The 21,992-nt window shown below is 22.6% G+C and overlaps 1 protein-coding gene across 1 annotated transcript in view; it reads right to left on the minus strand.

Annotated features, from left to right (window-relative positions):
* Window positions 1-922: 922 nt before the first annotated feature.
* LOC122502700 (carboxypeptidase D) overlaps window positions 923-21,992 on the minus strand; it is a 49,984-nt gene continuing 28,914 nt past the window's right edge. Inside the window, exons 6-13 of the mRNA XM_043612865.1 lie at window positions 21,450-21,958; window positions 18,483-18,950; window positions 14,046-14,492; window positions 13,431-13,801; window positions 9,961-10,102; window positions 8,952-9,891; window positions 5,591-6,043; window positions 923-1,242 (exon numbers count right to left, since the gene is read on the minus strand). Of these exons, the coding sequence (XP_043468800.1) occupies window positions 1,046-1,242; window positions 5,591-6,043; window positions 8,952-9,891; window positions 9,961-10,102; window positions 13,431-13,801; window positions 14,046-14,492; window positions 18,483-18,950; window positions 21,450-21,958 (3,527 nt within the window). The 3' untranslated portion in view covers window positions 923-1,045. The remainder of the gene's footprint in view (window positions 1,243-5,590; window positions 6,044-8,951; window positions 9,892-9,960; window positions 10,103-13,430; window positions 13,802-14,045; window positions 14,493-18,482; window positions 18,951-21,449; window positions 21,959-21,992) is intronic.

Here is a 21,992-nt window from a genome sequence, read left to right on the forward strand (position 1 = left end):
TTACCCCCCCTTCCCCTCCACCCCCACCGTAAGACACTTTCTATACATTAGCGCCATTTTTTCTGCTGTTTGTAAAGGCAAACGCAGAATAGAATATTTATCCGGAACCGCAATCGTAAGCGTAAGAATGAGTTAGAAAAGGATAAACAATATACCTATCCTTCTTTAACTCATTCTTACGGTTACGCTTACTATTGCGGTTCCGGTTAAAGATTCTATTCTGCGTTGGCCTTTAGATTTAACTTGATCCTCCCACCTCCCCCTTAAAGCCTTACGTAGTTTGTGTACGGCCCCTTACAACTTCGGTAAAAATTGTCCAGAACGATAAATTCACATTGGAGTAAGAAAGACAGATACAGAGACTGCCTCTCTCACTCCAATATAGATTTTCAATTCTGGACAATTTTTACCGAAGGTCTAAATGCCTCACAAGAAGTAGAAGTAGAATTACTGGAATTTATGCATAGCACCTTTGTTTCTAAACTCAAATGCATTAATACTTTCCTTCCGATTTGACAATATTTTAAAAAGTCGAAACACTTCTATAAAAATGTTGTTAGTTCGTGGCCTATAAGTTTATAGGCCTACGCAGAAGAGAATCTTTAACCGGAACCGCAATCGTAAGCGTAAGAATGAGTTAGAGAAGGATAAACAATATACCTATCCTTTTTTAACTCATTCTTACGCTACGCTTAGCCTGAAGTCCCATGGCACCATTTTGCGTTGCGTTTTGTAACTAGGCCATGAGTGCAAGTACAGCAAACGTATATCTCCGTCTCTCTCATTCACATGGCCTAGTTAAAAAACGCAACGCAAAATGGTGCCATACGACTGATGACTACTTGTATGCATAAGATAGAAATAAATAATTTTAAATGCTGGTTATAGAATTAAAAAACTTAATAACATTTAAAACTAAATATGTTTTTTGTATTTATTAAAAAATATCTTTATTTCATAAAAATTATCGTATAAATATAATATATATATATATGTATGTATATATAAACATTAAATTAATATAAAAGGGCAATAGTAACTGTATTCAAGTTTCTGAATTACTATTATTGATAGGCCTTTTGAATATTTCGACTTCTTTCTCATCATCATCAAAGAAACTCGTTCCGGACGCAAGTGGACGGAATAAATAAGCCCTCCTGTTGGTTCTCTTCTCTTTCAGGTACGACTGATACTTCATAAATACTAATGTAATAAGTACAACAACTATAAATCCCGCAGTTCCTGAAAAAATAATTAGAATTTCATAAGTACATATTTAAATATTTGTCACTTAATCTAAAAACTATTTATAATGAAGTCTCAGTATCGTTTAGACCAACGCACAAAAGCTTCGCGAACGAGACGCATAAGATAGAAAAGGACAAAAATATATATTTGTGTCCTTTTCTTACTCATGCTTCACGTTCGCTTTACGATGCGCGCGCCACATTTTTCATCTGCGAAATGTTTAAAGGTAATTAATTACATCTAATAAATAATTAAATAATTACTTAATAATTAGTTTACTGTTCTTAATTTGTTTTTATAATGAAATCTTGTTGTTAGTGATGTTAAAAATACACGATAAGAAATAATATTGTATTTTTAACTCCTTAAAGATGATAGAACAATTGAATAATTAGTATGAAAATACATAAATGTGTTGTACAATAAACTGATGACTTTCGTTTAAATAGTTTAAATTATCAGATAAACTGATTTATAATAAAAGTTAAAGGAAAGTCATAGAAAAAAAGTATATTTAAAATAAAGAAAACAAATTTAGATAATATAAATAGCATTAACCCTCCGTCACACACATGAGAAAATATTCCGACCTTACACACGTTCAGAGGGAATCGCTCACCACATTGTAAAATAAGCAACATTACAACATAAACAAAGGAATCAACAAAAATTTAGTTTTAACACAAACTTACAAATATGTAGTAAATTATTCTAAATTATAAAATTAATCAAATTAATTTTCGGTCTCAAAAATGAAAATTAATTACACGAATGCACATCTTCAAAGAAATTCCACTCGACATGTAAAAATAATGTAACATTAACAAATAAGCAAAAAAATCATTAAACAATTTATTTTAATTATATTTATAATATAATTTTGTCATCAACCAACAGTGGAACAAAAAATGTTTTTAAAACTTGATTTTTTTATTTAACATAACCTCACTTTTTCGAGTTTCTTCTGGCTTTGAAGCTTCATAATTAAATATTAATTATGTTTAAACTAAATGTTTTTTTAGAAATGTGTTGAGGAGTAAATTGTCGAAAGGTATAGAAACTGATTTTATTTTGCAATGAGGAAAACAAAAGTTATTTAAAAAATACTGAAACCGTAGAGGGAATCCCTCCCTAGGTGTGTGACGGAGGGTTAACTTTAATCCATTTTTTTTATTTATTATTTGAGATGAAATTTTACTCAAGACAAAAACAAACATGAACGTATACAATGAATAAAAAATATAATATTAAATAAAAATTTAAAAGTTTTAAACTTTTTTTAAAATTTTTAAACTAAGGCAAGCTTTGCCGGCTACTTATTAAAAACATTTTCATTTTTTAAACAATATGCTCTTTTTACAACATTAAAATAGTTTTTAATGTTAATACTTTTTTTACTTTCACATTTTTTTATAAAATTTAGTTGAGATTTCTAACCGATTTCAACACAACAAATACAATAATGAATGAGGTAACGAATATTGCTGACGAGTAGTGAGTACTGCGCCATCTCGAGGAACTTTTTTGCACATTAAAGTGCAAACCACTAAGCTGACTAATTTCTGGGAAAGACGGACAGGGGTGCTTGTGTAGACACGAACCAAGAAAAAGAAGGATGTAGAAGCAGCATGAGTATAAATTTGCTGCGATTTTTATAAACTAAAAAATAAGACTGAGAAATAACAACTTTTTATAAAAAATTGCCTTTGAAACAGTAACAGTTTCTGTGGAAATAACAGTTTTTAATATTAAATTTTACTAACTTTAATAGAAAATTTTTACAAGTTCTAAATTAATTTTACTAATTTTTTTTCTGAAATTTATTATCGCATAAGGTAAAGGTCCCAATTATGGGACAATTTACAATTTTGTCCCTATTATGAGACAGTATTACAAAAAATAAAATAAATGCAATTAAAATTGGTCATAAGAAATTTCTACTTATTTCAAAAAATTTTACACGTTAAAAGAATAATTATTTGTGTATAGCATTTAATTTAATAAGAAATGTTTATTTGCATTTTAGCTTTTAAATTAAGGTAAGCCAAGTTTTTCGTCAGACTACCGTCCCACATTAGGTGCACTTATTATTTGTACGGAAGCGCTCATGCGCAAACCCTAGCAAGTGTGCTTGCCTACCGCTCTGAGCATCTCGAAGCAGCTCGGCATGTGTGCATATAGGCACACCTGCACGTGTGCTTTGAATGTTTTGATTCTCATCATTTTTCATAAATTAATAAAAACTAAGTGCCTTATTTAATTAAACTGTTAACAATAATTATAAATATTGCTTAAAGTAATAAATAAAATATATTTTATTGAAAAGCGCTTAATTTAATTTATTTCACTGATTTTTTTTCAAAAAAATTTACATAACCTCAATATAATTTAACATCTACTTGATCTACTTTATGTTAAAAGCAAGAACTTTATTTTGTTTTAAGATAATTCTATAACATTGTTGTTCAAAGTATATAATATAGTTATAATGAAATTTAAAAAATTTAATTTTATTTGTTATGAAAATATTTATTATAAAAAAAAATTATAATACTATAACATGCGACACAATTTTAGATGGAGTTTGCGAAGGAAAAAATAAAAATAGAATACAAAGAGGAAAAGCAATGCATTTTTGTAATTGACAATAAAGTGAAAAAAGCTATGATGGATGGATAATAAATAAATAAAATAAATATTAATAAATAATAAAATAAAATAATAAAAAAAAAATAAATAAAATAAAATAAATAAATAAACATTTTCATAACAAATAAAATTAAATTTTTTAAATTTTATTATAATTATATATTATATACTTTGAACAAAAATGTTATAGAATTATCTTAAAACAAAATAAAGTTCTTGCTTTTAACATAAAGTAAATATTAAATTATATTGAGGTTATGTAAATTTTTTTGAAAAAAAATCAGTGAAATAAATTAAATTAAGCGCTTTTCAATAAAATATATTTTATTTATTACTTTAAGCAATATTTATAATTATTGTTAACAGTTTAATTAAATAAGGCACTTAGTTTTTATTAATTTATGAAAAATGATGAGAATCAAAACATTCAAAGCACACGTGCAGGTGTGCCTATATGCACACATGCCGAGCTGCTTCGAGATGCTCAGAGCGGTAGGCAAGCACACTTGCTAGGGTTTGCGCATGAGCGCTTCCGTATATTTGCTATCCCTATTATGAGACACACAGGAAATATACAGCAAACATAACCTCAAATATTTTCAGTTTTTTCGCATTAATTTTCTACCAGAAAAATTAGTTTTATAATTATTTTTTAAACCAGAATTTGTTTATTGTATTTTATTCTTTATAATTAATATTCAAATTATTAGGATAAGTCAATAGAATTCTAATTACTTATTGAATTAAATAAATGTCTCATAATAGGAACATTCATTATGGGACACCCGTACATACAGAAATCATAGTCCCATAATTAGTGCAGTGCAGAGTTTCATAATTTAATTAATATTATTTTTATTTCATGAAAAATAACCATTTTAGGGTCTAAATATTATTCATAACATATCAATCTTTCAATCTATACCCTAATTATTCATATTAACACTCCCGATTCCAAGAAATTTATCATAGAAATTTAGTTTAGCTTAAACAGCGTCCCATAATTGGTACTTTTACCTTATATCATAAAATTCACGAAATTCTAAAAAACTGTACATGAGGCATTTTACGTGAAATGTCCTAAGTTGAAATTTCAACTTCTTGAAAAAAATTGAAACTCAGGGAATTTGTTGTTCTATCAAGTAGAAATGTGCCATAAAAAATATTTTTGATTTTTTCGAAAATTTGGAGGGGGTAGAGGGGGGTAAATTTTACCAATTTTGCTAACACCAGCTACTTTGTGAATTTTTTCCGAACATACTTTTAATGGGAAAAATTTTGTAGAATATGTTTCTGAAAGCTTTTTTCGTCCTCTTTCCAATGGTGAATTTTATTTTTTAATATTTTAAAAATTGACCCATATTTTTGATAATTAATATTTAATTTTCAATTTCCCAAAAATCGGTCCGTTTTATTTGAAAATAAATTATTGCAAACGAAAGCTGAGATTTGCAGAATGCCCTTTTTTTTGTTTTTGAGTTATTAAATTTCAAAGAATAAATTAAAAAAATAAAAGAAATTTGCAGAAACAAAAGATTCGATAATTACCCTCAAAAGAGAGAAAATAAATGATATTATCGTAGAGTAAAATATGTATCAATACTTCAAAACACTTTAACAATTGTTAATGATTACAACAATGAAGAAATTAAGAAGTAAAATAAAAAATTTTTTTAAAATGGAAATTACTCACCAGCTATGAAGACAAAGGCGAGTCTTGGCACTCCAAGAACATTTTTATCCCTTCTAAGCTGAAACTTTAAGTAAGTGAACTTGAGAAGTTCAGGGAGATCGACTAATCTCGTTTCTTTAATGTGACCAGGCGCACTGGCCGTAATAACATGAGATCCAGCAGTTAATAACATCCAAAATGCTCCATTCTTAAAAGTTTTCACTCGATGTGGCGATAAATCATGCGACAAAAGTCCATTTTCAATTGCATCACCTTTTTCATCGACTACCAAACCAAATACTCCTTTATTCACTGCACCCATTAAAATTAACAGACTTTCTTTATTTTCATTCCAAACTGTTTCTGCATTATCAGTATTGCAACAACTAACATAAATATTCAAATACAGTGAATTTGAATTATGAAATGCGTAGTTCATTAAAGAGTCTTCGGTAATATTTTTAGAATTTTTAACTGTAAAAGAAAAAAATATTATTCAGTAAAAGTCTCTAAAGTAGAAACATCTAGAGTTGCATTACAATCCGAGAAACTCGTTACACTCTTTCGACTTCATTTGATTACCAAAAAAATTTTACGATCTCTTTACTCGATTATTGTTTATATGGTCTCGTAATAACGAATGATAACTTCTGTCAGTTTTAATATTTGATTTCAAAAAATTTTGAAAAATGAAAATTGCAGAATATCAAGATTCCACAAATTGGTGAAGCAAATATTATTTTTTTTTAAATAAAAAGATAATATTTCTTTAATTTTTTTAAGGTATTTATAAAAAAAATTTGAAAATAATTGAATTTTATGACGAATTCAATTATTTTCAATAATTGTAATAAAATTCTTTAGTCGATTTATAAATAATAAAAATCTTCGTAAAAAATTAAATTATTTTTTTTATAAATAATCAAATTCTTGTTAGAATTTCACTTATTTTCAATTATACAATTTTAAATAATTTCTTTAAGAAAATTTAAATTATTATTAAAAATTTTGTAAAAATTCTCCGAGAAAATTCAATTTTTCACAGGAGTTCAATTATTTAAAAAAAATTCTAATAAAATCCAATATTCAAGAATTCAATTATTTTAAAAATAATTGAAATTTTCGCTGGAATTCAATTATTTTAAATGCAACTTTAATTGAATTCTAGAGAAAATTAAATTATTTGTAAACATTTTTTCAAAATTCAATTATTTGCAGAAATTATAAATTTTTTTTGGCAGGGATTTAATTATTTAAAAAAAGTTTTAATAAAATTCTATTCAAGAATTCAATTATTTTCAGAAATATAGTTAAATTTTTGATGTACTGAAAATCATTAAATTCTTGTTAAGTATTTAGAAAAAAATTTGAATATATAATTGTATTCATTTCAAGAATTTTATCAAAACAATTTTTTTTAAATAATTGAATTCTTTCGAGGATATGTAATTGAAATTGTATTAAAAATAATTTAATTCTTGTAAAGATTTTTATTAAAATTCTTTAAAATAATGAAGTTTTTTTTAAAATAATTTTTACTGAAAATTTTGAAAATAATTAAATATAATAGAATTTCTTTTAAATTTTTTAAATAATCGTGTTTACTATTAATTGTAATTAACATTTTTTCTGTAAAATTATATTAAATTTATTCATAGAAAATTGAATTCTTTTGAACAATTTTCTTAAAAGTTTTTGTAAGTAATTACATATTCTTTCTTTTTTAATAATTTCATTAAATTTCGTAAAAATAATGGAATTTCTCAGAATATTTTTATTATTTACAAAAATAATTGAAATTTTTACCAAAAATTTTACAGTTTATAAAAATAATTGGATTGATTCGAAGAATTGTTAAAAATAATTGAATTTATACTAAAATTTTTGAAAGTTATCGAATTTAATTAATATTTTTAAAAATAATTGTATTCTTTCAAGAAATTATATTGAAATTGTATTGAAAATAATTGAATTCCACGGAAACATTTTATTATTTATCAAAATAATTGAATTCCTTTGTAGAATTTTGAAGAATTTTGTTATTTATAATTTATAAAAATAATTAAATTCTTGCAGAGGATTTTACAATTCATAAAAATAATTGAATTGTTTCGAAGAATTTTATCTGAATTTTTTGAAAATAGTTGAATTTATTGAAGGAATTTTATTAAAAATTTTGAAAATAATGATTTTTTAAAAAGAATTTCATCAAAAATTTTGAAAATAATTGAAATTTACAAAGAATTTTATTAAAAATTTTTGAGAACAATTGAATTTAGAAAAATTTTATTACAATTTTTAAAAATAATTGAATCTGTTAGAGAAATTTTATTAAAATTATCTTGAATATTATTGAATTTTTTCCTAGAAATTTAATTAAAATTTATTGTATTGAAAATAATTGAATTTCTCAGAATATTTTTCTTATATATTTACAAAAATAATTGAATTCCTACCAAGAATTTTACAGTTTATAAAAATAATTGAATTGTTTCGAAGAATTGTTGAAAATAATTGAATTTTTTAAAGGAATTTTATGAATATATTTTGAAAATATTTGAATTTTTATGAAAACTCTTGAAAATAATTAAATTTAAATAACATTTTTAAAAATAATTGTATTCTTTCAAGAAATTTTATTGAAATTGTATATTGAAAATAATTGAATTCCTCCGAAACATTTTATTATTTATATGAACATAATTGAATTCCTTTCAAGAATTTTATTATTTACGAAAATTTTTAATTCTTGCGCAGAATTTTCTTATTTATGAAAATAATTAAATTCCTGCGGAGGATTTTACAATCCATAAAATTAATTGAATTGTTTCAAAGAATTTTATCTGAATTTTTTGAAAATAATTGAATTTTTTTGAACGAATTTTATTAAAAATTTTGAAAACAATTATTTTTTAAAAAGAATTTCATGAAAATTTTTGAAAGTATAATTGAATTTATTTATTTATTCACTCGGATTGTGGAATTTAATATTAAAATTCTTGAAAATAATCGAATTTAATTAATATTTTTAAAAATAATTATATTCTTTCGAGAAATTTTATTAAAATAATTGTATTGAAAATAATTTAATTGATCTAAAGAATTTTATTATACTTATGAGAAAAATGAAATTCTTGCTTAAAATTTTATCAAACTTTTTTGAATAATAATATACAAGAATATTTAATATTCTGTATTTATTAAGTGAATTCCTTAAAGTTTAAGTCTGTAATTATTCAAAAATTGATGTTTATTCTTGAAAATATAAAATTTTTTAATTTACAAATTTATAATAAATGAAATACCGCGTTCCGCGCGTATCTTTTTCTAGTTCATTCGAATGCAACTCTAGAAAATATTTTTAAAAAATTGGAATTCTCACCTTTTTCTTGGCACTTCGATTTTTGAGAATCCATCAAAGGATTGTATTTTTTGTACTCATTCACTAAGTCGTTGAGGAATGTTTCGAATTCTTGAGCTTTGGATGATGTTTGTAGAGTTCGAGCTCCAGTTTTTAGATTTACGGTCAAAATTGGATTGATCTCTTCAAACCAATTGATAAGCATTTGCTCATCATGGCCAAGTGGTTCGATAAATTTCCCATCATTTTCCGATTTTGTAGAGCAAGTTTTTTTCTTTCCATTTGAATAAATTTCCGGCACAAAGTAAAGATCAACTTTTTCCAAAATACTCCTAATTCGTTTACTCCTCTCCTGTTCCTTGAGCATATAAGTAGCTAGCGAAATGAGAATCTTCGAAGTGAGAGGATCGCCCGATCCAATACCGGACATGAATACCAAAGAAGGTTTCTCAAATTTCCCCCCCTTTTGAGAGGATATTCTTAAGCCAGCAACAATATTTCCCATTGAACTCTTGCCAATAATTTTCAATTCTGTGATTTGCATATAATTCGCATTAAGTACCTTCAATTGTTTACTACTATCGCTTAGAGTGACTTGATCTAAATTTTTATCGAATGCTTTCGATTGTTTTAGAATAATATTGAAATCGGTCATTACGTGTTCGTTGACATGGACGGAAAATATCACAGACTCGTAGCCTTCGCAGGAAAATGTGAATTTATAATCACCGGGCGTGAGAGTTAGGAGGAAGTAAGCCATATTTTTAGAAACATTATAAATTGATGATCCTATTTTAATTTTGGCGTTGCGAAGCGGTTCGCCAGCTTCGTTTGTTACCAGAGCACGAATTCCAGTTGTTAACGAAAGCAAAAGTTCTTTTAATGGTGGAAGATTCTCCCGCCAAAGAGGGAAAACTTTGTCCTTCGCCGGGTATTTACAGCATGAGAGTGGAATTGTAATCTGAATGTGATAAATAATTCTGTATTGTTTTTGAAAGTTTTTAATTTGTAAAAGAAAATTTTTACTTACCACAGGTGTATTGAATGTTTCCTTAATAAACTTTCTAGTAATTTCGAGACCATTGTTCAGTTCGTTACATTTCTTAGGCGCTATGGAATTCGCATAATTATTAGAAAGTGTCTTGTACACATTTAGATCATCAGGTGTTGAACTGTAAAGAATTGTAAATTTAAAATTTAATTGCATTGTAAATTGTAAATTTAAATTTAAAATTTACAGTAAACTGTAAATCACTAATACAATTCAAATGAAAAAAAAAAAATTAAAATTAAAATTAAAAATTCCAATTAAACTTTTTTTTAAAAATATTAAATTTATTAAAAATAATGTTGACTTTACAGACCAAAAATGAAAAATTACGGACCAATTACTGACAAAAATATAAACAGTCCGAGTCAAAAAAGAGAATATTTTATTTAAAGCTATAAATTAAATTTTTTCCTAGAACAAAATAAAGGAAATTCTAAATTTTTTCATAACTATAAAACAGAAAGAAAAAAAAAATTTTAAATTAAAAAAAAAAAATTGTTTAATTTTTTAATTTTTTTTTCTTCAAGTTTTATAATATTTAAAGATGGCAAATTGATAAAATCACTATTTTATATATTATAAGAATATCTATACTTCTTCAATATTATTCTCATCATTTCAATTCAATTATTATTTTCCAAAATTTTAAACAAAAATTCTTCTTTAAATCCATTAGTTTTCGAAAAAGTTCTCTCTGACAATATTTTCAAATCCATTCGTTTCAAATATTCAATTTAACGAATTTCAATAATTCTTTGTAAATTCTTCAATTAAATAAATATTCGAAAATAAAAACTTTAAATAGTATAAAACAAAATTCAATTAAACTTTTTTCAAAAAAAAATTAATATCAAAATTCAATTATTTCTATAAACATTCAGGCTATATTGGTTTTAATATTCAATTATTATCTAAAATATTAACTGAAATTCATTTTAATGAAATGAAAATCAATTTTTACTAGAAAATTCTACTAGAATTTAATTTATTATTTAAATACAAAAATTAAATAATTTATTGAATAATTGAAAAGTTCTTAAAATTGAATTTTCCTAAAGGATTTTGTCAACAAAATTTTTAAATAATTGAATTCTTTTGACGAATTTTAATAAAATTTTTAAAAATAATTACATTTTCCGAGAAGTTCGATAATTGTATTAAAAATAATTGAAATTCTGCAAAGAGTTTTATTATTTTTATAAAAATAAGTGAATTTCTAAAAAGAATTTTACTATTTATGAGAATAATTGAATCTTATAAAAATTTTATTATATACGAAAATAATTGAATTATTGCGAAGAAATTTGTAAATACCTTGAATTTCTGTGAAATTATTATTATTTTATGAAAATAATTAAATGTTTGCGTAGAAATTTATTAAGAATTTTTTAAAATAAATTCTTTTGGAAAATATTGAAATAGTAGATTTTGAAAACCATTGAATTTCGGAGAAGAATTTTTATTATATTTATAAAGATAATTGAAATTTTGAAAAGAATTTTTAAACATTTTTGAACATAGTTGAATTCCATCGAGAAATTTCATTAAAAAATTGAAAATAATTGAAATCTGACGAAGAATTTTATTAAACTTTTTTCAAATAATTGAATTCCGGTGAAAAATATTAATTTTGAAAGAATAATTAAATTTTTAGGCAAGTAATTGAATTCCTGTGAAGTTTTCATTAAAATTTTGTGTAAATAATCAATTTTTATTACAAAAATTTTTCGAGAATTTAATTATTGAATACAAATTCTAATATTTTTGTAAATAATTGAATTCTTTAAAAGAATTTAATAAAAAAAATTTTTTAAATAATTGATTTTTTCGAGAAATTAAAAAAAAAATTTTTTAAATAATTAGGTTTTTTGGAGCAATTTCTGTAAAATTGTATTAAAAATAATTAAAAGCCTGCGATGAATTTTCCAAATAACTAAATTCCTGAGGAGAATCTTATTATTTATAAAATTTTTTGAATTATTGCGATAAATTTTATTAAAATGTTTAAAAAGAATTGAATTTCTGTAAAAAATTTTAATTTTTTTTGAAAATAATTGAAATTTTTTCCAACGATTTTATTAGAATTTTTTAAAATAATTTAATTTCCCAGAAAAAAATTTATTACTTTTAAAAATAATTGAATTCTTCTGATAAATAGTTTTCTATTTATGAAAATAATTCAAATTTGTAAAGTATTTTATGAAAATGCCTCAAAATAATTGAATTTTCGGGAATATTTTTGTTAATCATATGCAACAATTGAATTCTTTCGAAGAATTATTTGTGTAAATAATTGAATTCTTGGAAAGAATTTTATTAAAATATTTAACAATATAATTGAATTCTTTTGAAAATTCTAATATTTTTGTAAATAATTGAATTCTTCCAAAGAATTTAAAAAAAACATGTTTTTAAATAATTGATTTTTTAGAGGAATTGAAATAAAATTTTTAAGAATAATTACATTTCTCGAGCAATTACTGTAAAATTGTATTTAAAATAATTAAAATCCTGCGATAAATTTTATTATTTATGAAAATAATATTGAATAGTTGCAAACAATTTTATTTAAATTTTCAAAAATAATTGAATTTGTGTGAAGAATTTTATTATCTATGAAAATAATTGAATTCCGGAGAAAAATATTATTATTTATGAAAATAATTAATTTTTTTTGATGATTAATTTTTTAATTTAATTTTGAAAGAATTAAATTTTTGGTTAAGTAATTGAATTTCTGTGAAGTTTTTAATTAAAATTTTGTTTAAATAATCAAATTTTATTACAAAAATTTTTCGAGAATTCAATTATTGAAATACAAAAATAAATAACTTATTGAATAATTGAATATTTCTTAAAATTTAATTTTTATGAAGAATTTTATTAAAGTTTTTTAAAAAAAATTAAGAATAAATGCCATTTTCTATCATTTTATTTAAAATTGTATAAAAAATAATTGAATTCCGGAGAAAAATATTATTTACGAAAATAATTAATTTTGTGTGATGAATTTTATATTTAACTTTTTTTAAATAATAGAATTTCTTAGAATTTTTTAAAAACTTTTTGAAAATAATTAAATTTCATCGAGAAATTTCATTAAAAAATTGATAAATAATTGAAATCTGACGAAGAGAATTTTATTAAACTTTTTTTCAAATAATTGAATTTCTGTGAAAAATTTTATTTTTGAAAAGAATTGAATTCTTGGGTAAGTAATTGAATTTCTGTGAAGTTTTCATTAAAATTTTGTTTGAATAATTGAATTCTTTTGGAAATTTTTTTTTAAAATAGTAGATATTAAAAATAATTGAATTGAGGAAAAGTTTTGAAAATAATTGAAATTTTGACAAGAATTTTATTAAAGTTTTTGAAAATAATTGAATTTCTGCGAAGAATTTTATTACTTTTAGAAATAAGTGAATTTCTGCAATTATCCAATTTCTTACCCAATTTCAGAAGAACCACCACCTAGAATTATAATAGTATCTAATTTTTCAGTCTTCAACAGTTTCAGAAAGGCATCTGTGGTTGGATCGGCTTTTTCTGATTTATTCTGCATATTAACGAAATTCTTTCCAATTTCGTTGTCAATATCATAATTGCAAGTTTCGGGTACATTTTCAAAGCCTGGATCGATCGCAGGTAGAAAATGCAAAACGGCATTGGCCAACAAATTTTTTATTGGCGGCTCGCCAATATCAAAACCCATTATAATGTGTGTCGCCATTCGCAACCATATTTCCCTTCCAATCGGCTGAGTTGCGAACAATCCACCGAAGAGACCAATATGCAACTTGTTCTCCTCTGGTGAACCAATCTACAATTAAAGAAAATAATTTTTAATTAATTAAATTAATTAATGAAATTAATTAATTAAATTAATTAATTAATTAAATTAATTAAATTAATTTAATTAATTTAATTAATTAAATTAATTTAATTAATAATCACAATTCTTAATCAGCATATAATTTCCTACATTAAAATAATTTCTAATTACGATTTTAAGAAATAAGTTTTGTTTAAAATTTAAGAAAAAAAATTCCCATTAAAATACTTACATTTTCAGTAACTTTTAGAGACTGAATGTCCGTGGAGATTTTTGAATTCTTTGCGATAAATTGCACCAGATTCGCATGTCGATTCTCCAGTTGTTTCAACATTACACTGAGTTCATTATTTTTAAGATAACCATGCCTCATATTTGTCCTAAGACCGAAATCGTAATTAGAATTCCAAGTAGTTGGATCGTCGTGCATCAGGGTAAAATCTAGTGTTACTTCTCCTGGAAGACCAGAGGAGTCTTCAGGAACAGTGACATTTTGAGAAACAGTCTCATAGCCAGGTGCATATGCTGTGATATTATAAGTTCCTGGTAGTAAAATTCTCCAATAGTCACCATCTTCTGCAGTGTAAATTACATGCTCGTTCCCTTGTACAGAAATTCGAGCGTGATTAATTTTCCCTCCAATTGAAGAGTGAACTTTACCGTGAACACCTTTTCGTGCCTAGAAATATTAGTAGGGGAAAAAATTTTAATAAATTGAATTGAATAATACATTTTTTAATTTCAGCCAATAAAAGCTATTTAACTGTTTTTTTTTTTTTTTTTTTTTTTGAGATTTTACATTAATTTAAATTCGCTAATACTAGAAATAATCAAAAACCAATTCTCAAAAATTATAATAAAATTCCTGAAATCGATTTAATTATTTTCAAAAAATATTTGAAATTCTAATTTTCAATATCTAGTATTTTCATAAAATTTCACAAAAGAATTCAATTATTTAAAAGAAAGATTGATAAAATTCATCCAAAATTCAATTATTTTGAATTTTTGTGGAGAATTGTATAAAAATTTTGTTAAATATGTAATTGATTTTTTCCAATTTTTTTTTTTGGAAAATACTATTTTAAATTAATTCAATTTCTGCGGAAATTTTTGTTGGAAATTGAATTTTTTAAAAAAATTTTTAACACAATTCTCAACAAGAATTCAATTATTTTCATAAATAATAAAACTCATCGAAGAATTTCAATTATTTTTCAATACTATTTTCAATTAATTAATCAAAAAATTCCAATTATATTCACAAATAAAGTTTTCCACAAGAATTCAATTTTTTAAAATAAAATTTTCATAATAGTTATTATATTTCGAAAAAATTAATTATTTAAAACAATGTTTACCTATAAAAATTCTTTTGAAGAATTCAATTATTTAAAAAAAAACAAAATTTTTCACAGAATGTCAATTCTTTTTAAATATTTTAATAAAATTCTTCGCAATAATTCAATTATTTTCATAGATAATAAAATTCTTCTCAGGAATTCAATTATTTTTGAAAATTTAAATAAAATTCTTCGCAACTATTCAATTATTTTCATAAATAATAAAATTCATCGCAGGATTTCAATTATTTTAAATACAATTTTACAGGAATTGCTAAAAAAATGTAATTATTCTTAAAAATTTTATTTAAATTCCTCGAAAAAATCAATTATTTAAAAACATGTTTTCTTTCAAAATTTTTTGAAAGAATTCAATTATTTACAAAAATATTAGAATTTTCAAAAAAATTCAATTATATTGTCAAATATTTTAATAAAATTCTTCCTAAGAATTCAAATATTTACATAAATAATTCTTTGAAAGAATTCAATTATTTTCAAAAATAACAAATTTTTTTACAGAAATTCAATTCTTTTTAAACATTTTAATAAAATTTTTAACAATAATTCAATTATTTTCATAGATAATAAAATTCTTCTCAGGAATTGAATTATTTTTGAAAATTTAAATAAAATTCTTCGCAACTATTCAATTATTTTCATAAATAATAAAATTCATCGCCGGATTTCAATTATTTTAAATAAAATTTTACAGGAATTGCTAAAAAAAATGTAATTATTCTTAAAAATTTTATTTAAATTCCTCGAAAAAATCAATTATTTAAAAACATGTTTTCTTTAAAAATTTTTTGACAGAATTTAATTATTTACAAAAATATTAGAATTTTCAAAAAAATTCAATTATATTGTCAAATATTTTAATAAAATTCTTCCTAAGAATTCAAATATTTATATAAATAATTCTTTGAAAGAATTCAATTATTTTCAAAAATAACAAAATTTTTTACAGAAATTCAATTCTTTTTAAACATTTTAATAAAATGTTAAACAATAATTCAATTATTTTCATATATAATAAAATTCTTCTCAGGAATTCAATTATTTTTGAAAATTTAAATAAAATTCTTCGCAACTATTCAATTATTTTCATAAATAATAAAATTCATCGCCGGATTTCAATTATTTTAAATAAAATTTTACAGGAATTACTAAAAAAAATGTAATTATTCTTAAAAATTTTATTTAAATTCCTCGAAAAAATCAATTATTCAAAAACATTTTTTTTTTTAAATTTTTTGAAAGAATTCAATTATTTACAAAAAAATTAGAATTTTCAAAAGGATTCAATTATACTGTCAAATATTTTAATAAAATTCTTCTTAAGAATTCAGTTATTTTCATTTAATAATTCTTCGAATGAATTCAATTATTACAGATGATTAACAAAAATATTCCCGAAAATTCAATTATTTTGAGGCATTTTAATAAAATACTTAGCAAAATTCAATTATTTTCATAAATAACAATATTCATCACAAGAATTCAATTATTTTTATAAATAATAAAATGCTTTTCAGTAATTCAATTATTTTCAAAAAATTCTAATAAAATTGTTGGCAAGAATTCATCTATTTTCAAAAATAACAAAATTTTTCGCAGAAATTCAATTTTTTTTAAACATTTTAATAAAATTTTTCGCAATAATTCAAAAATTTTTATAAATAATAAAATTCTTCTCAAGCATTTAGTTACATTGGAAATTAATCGCAGGCTTTTAATTATTTTTAATACAATTTTACAAGAATTGCTCGAAATATATAATTATTTAAAAAAAATTTTATTTTAATTCCTCAAAAAAACCAATTATTTAAAAGAATATTTTTTTTAAAATTCTTTGAAAGAATGCAATTATTTAAAAAAATATTAGAATTTTTCACAGGAATACAATTATTATTTTTAAATATTTTAATAAAATTGTTCGAAAGAAATCAATTATTTTAAATACAATTTTAATTAAATATATTTGAAATAATTCAATTATTCTTTTTTTAATAAAATTCTTAATTTTAATAATTCTTTAAAAGAATTCAATTATGTCGATAAATAAGAAAATTATTCCCGAAAATTCAATTATTTTCAGGCATTTTAATAAAATTCTTTGCAAAATTCAATTATTTTTAAAGGTATTAAATTTTGTCTTGGAAATTCAATTATTTTAAAAAATTCTAATTAAATCGTTCTCAAGAATTCAATTATTTACAAAAGTATTAGAATTTTTCACATAAATTCAATTATTTTTAAATATTTTAAGAAAATTGTTCGAAAAAAATCAATTATTTTAAATACAATTTTAATTAAATTTTTTGTAATAATTCAATTATTCTTTTAGATTTTAATAAAATTATTCTCAAGAATTTAATTACTTACATAAATAATTTTTTAAAAGAGTTCAATTATAAATAACAAAATTATACCCGAAAATTCAATTATTTTTAGGCATTTTAATAAAATACTTTGCAATTAATATTGCAAAATTCAATTATTTTCATAAATTAAAATATTCATCACAAGAATTCCATTATTTTTAAAAGTATTAAATTTCTACTTGAAAATTTAATTATTTAAAAAAAAATTCTAATAAAATCGTTCCCAAAAATTCAATTATTTTCCTAAATAATAAAATGCTTTTCAGTAATTCAATTATTTAAAAAAAAATTTAATAAAATACCACACAGACATTCAATTGTTGTCATAAATTTTAATTGAATTCTTTGTAGAGTTTAATTATTTTGAAATAACTTTTCGAAATTCAAGGATTTTCAATATGTATCTATATTTTCATAAATTTCCAAACAGAATTCAATTGTCTAAAAAATTTTTTTTGTAATAATCTTCGTAAGAATTCAATTTTTTTCATGAATAATAAAAATTTCTCGGGAATTCAATTATTTAATTTAGAATTCGCATAAAAATAAGTCGAAGGAAATGAATTATTTAAAAAATTTTATAAAATTCTTTGCAGGAATTAAATTATTTTTAGAAATATTTAAATTCTTTGATGAATAATAAAATTCGTTGTAGGAGTTCAATTTATTAGCAGAATAAGAAAGAAGTAAATATTTTTGATGAAAATTAGGAAAAAGTTAGAAAAATAAAGTTTTGTGAAGTGTCTAAAACGAGTTGTTTTGGTCGTCAATTTTAATTTTTCGATAGCTAATTTTTTACTACATTTTTACTACTTTTTTTTAGTTTGAAAGCTACTTTTTGCTACTTTTTTAAAATTAATTATCGAGTGCGAAGTCTGAAATTGGAAATTAAAGAAAAGTTTAAATAATTGTTTTTCTTTAATTTATATACGTACGTACCATTTCGATAAAAGCTAGTAATGCGTCTTTATTATCCAACCAAAATCCTGGCAGTTTATCGGCAAGCGGATACTTAGTACAACCAAGTTCTAATGTTATTTCAAAATCATTGCTTTTGAGGTAATTATAGTCCTGCATACCACCGGGTACAGAATACCATTTAGCGCCGTTTGTGATTCCATTTGGAAAAGCGTCCTGCAGAACTCCTTTTCTTCCCAATCTAAGAGGATCGGGACATCCTTCACCAAGATGCATACTTGGATGTGTTTTAGAATAAACCAATGAGATCATTTTAAAAATTTCATTGTCTGGTGTTAGATTATCAGTTGACCAATTTTTCGTCGGTCCATCATCGTATGGATAATTTGCTACCAGAGCACCACCGTGAAGATTTGCTGACAGAACGAAGGGTATTTCTGAAATCCACTTCATTACTGCTTCCGTCTCAGGTTCTTGCTTAAGATTTTCCTGATGTTAGAAAATAAATCAACTTTAAAAAATTAAAACCCAAATAAAAGAAAAAGAACTGTTTAAGGGTCTACATCCACTTAGGATTTTGAAAAAAAATCGATTTTTTATTGCATTTTCGTAATATACTGAAAATTTCAGGGTGATCCGTTAAATATTCCCCAAATTCTTCGCAAAAATTCAATTACTTTCAAAACTGAATTTAATTCTTCATAAAAATTCAAATACTTTCAAAATTAAATTTAATTCTTCGTAAAAATTCAATTATTTTAAAAAGTAATCAAATTCTTAGCAAAAATTCAATTATGGTCAAAAGTTTTAAAAAATTATTTTCAAAATTTCAATTATCTTTATAAATAACAAAATTCTTCACCGAAATTCAATTATTTTCAAAAATTTTAATAAAATTCTTGTCAAAATTTCAATTATTTTTAAAAACTTTACTCAATTTAATAATTTTCAATATTTACTATTCTAAAAAAATTTTCCAAAAGAATTCAATTATTTAAACAAAATTTTAATGAAAACTTCGCAGAAATTCAATTACTTACCCAAGAATTCAATTCTTTTCAAAAATAAAATTTTTCACAAGAATTCAATTATTTGAAAAAAAGTTTAATAAAATTCTGCGTCAGATTTCAATTATTTTCAATTTTTTAATGAAATTTCTCAATGAAATTTAATTATTTTCAAAAAGTTTTTAAAAAATTCTGAAAAATTCAATTATTTAAAAAAATTTAAATAAAATTCATCAAAAAAAATTAATTATTTTCGTTATTAATATTTTTCTCCGGAATTCAATAATTATTTTCACAAATTCGTTGCAAGAATTCAATTATTTTTATAAATAACAAAACTTATCGCAGAATTTCAATTATTTTTTATACAATTTTAAATAAAATGATAGAAAATTGCATTTATTCTTAATTTTTTTTTAAAAAACTTTAATAAAATTCTTCATAAAAATTAAATTTTAGGAAATATTCAATTATTTAATAAATTATTTATTTTTGTATTTCAATAATTGAATTCTTGAAAAATGTTTCTAATAAAACTTGAATATTTAAAGAAAATTTTAATGAAAACTTCACAGGAATTCAATTACTTACCCAAAAATTCAATTCTTTTCAAAAATAAAATTTTTCACAAGAATTCAATTATTTAAAAAAGTTTTTTTTTAATTCTTCGTCAGATTTCAATTATTTGAAATTTTTTAATGAAATTTCTTAATGAAATTTAATTATTTTCAAAAAGTTTTTAAAAAATTCTGAGAAATTCAATTATTTAAAAAAATTTAAATAAAATTCTTCACAAAAAATTAATTATTTTCGTAATTAATATTTTTTTCTCCGGAATTCAATAATTATTTTCACAAATTCGTTGCAAGAATTCAATTATTTTTATAAATAACAAAACTTATCGCAGAATTTCAATTATTTTTTAGACAATTTTAAATAAAATGATAGAAAATTGCATTTATTCTTAAATTATTTTTTTTTAAATTCGCCGAAAGAATTCAATTATTTTTAAAAACTTTAATAAAATTCTTTATAAAAATTGAATTTTAAGAAATATTCAATTATTTATTTTTGTATTTCAATTATTGAATTCTCGAAAAATTTTCTAATAAGAATTGATTAATAATTGAATTCCACTGAACATTTTAAATTATACCTAATTGAATATTAAATAAGCATTATAGTGTGAATTTTTAGAAATAATTGAATTTTGAAAAGAGTTTAAATTAAAATCTTGGAAAATTTAAAATAATGATTTTATCACTCCGTCATCTTAAATTTATTATAAAACATGATAGAATCGATTTCTTTATTTTTTATAATAATATATTCTCATTAAGTAATTTAATTTCAGAAGGTTTTAAATTTGAAAATCTTAATTCCTGAGGAAAAATAATAGTGACTAATTGTAAGTGACGCGCTCCCAAGAAAGGTGCTAAGAAGCAAACGAATTATAGGTTAGGTTCGTGTTAGATTTATCTTGCGGTTAAAAGTTTATTTTCAATTATTTGAATTTGAAACCAATTGTCATTAAATATTTTAGATATAATGAAGACTTGAAGATCAATAATTTCTAATTAATATTTCATTCTCTTTCTGTATTTTTACGATTTTTACTAAAAAAATTACAAACATAACCTCAAATTTTTTGCTTCTTAGGTACCTTCCTTCGGAGCGCGTCACATATATTTATTTAAAAAAGAACATATTGTTGTTTTTCAATAATTTTAACAGAAGAAAGTTTGTTAATAAATGTAATAGAACATTTTTTTGAGCATCTAATAATTTTTAGAGCAAATCAGAATATTCTTCAGTGTCAGGGAAAAAGTGAAAATTTTGTCTATAGAAATCAGGAAGAAGTCAGGGAAAAACAAAATTAAATTTTTGTGGCAATCCTGTAAAATATCGAGTTTTTTCGACTGTCTAAGTGGATATGTAACCCCTTAAAACTTTAACAAATAAAAAAGAAAAATTAACGTACCCCTGACGTGAAATACTGATCTGGGAAATTTCTATTCAAATCAACCTTATGGGCATTTTCTCTACCCTTAACTCCATCGATGTCACCAAGTACAGAAATTTCATATCCATCCGGATTCATACTCGGCATCACGTGTAATCTAATACCATTAACAATTCCTGTGGCCCTCTCATCAGATCCATAATTCTCGCAAAGATACTTGATCAACATTAAAAGTACCTCTCTACCCACAACTTCATTTCCGTGCATATTTCCAATATACTTCACCTCTGGCTTACTGATATTATGAATTCCAGGATTTTCTGTCACCTCCATTACATAAAGTTCTCGATTTTCCACCGAACGTCCAACACTATAAAGCCTCGTAATACTCGGATAATTTTCGCTCAATTCCTTCAGAAATTTCTCCATTGCCGTGTAATTGTGATGAATGAATTCGTAATGATGATAAAATCCATATTTATCACGTGGTTTCACCAGATTCAATAATTTTCGAGAACTTGGACGAACTATTAAACATATTCAAATTGAAAAGTGTGGAAT

The sequence above is a fragment of the Leptopilina heterotoma genome, unplaced genomic scaffold (assembly GCF_015476425.1).
Source record: "Leptopilina heterotoma isolate Lh14 unplaced genomic scaffold, ASM1547642v1 Lhet_235, whole genome shotgun sequence".
Lineage (NCBI taxonomy): Eukaryota > Metazoa > Arthropoda > Insecta > Hymenoptera > Figitidae > Leptopilina > Leptopilina heterotoma.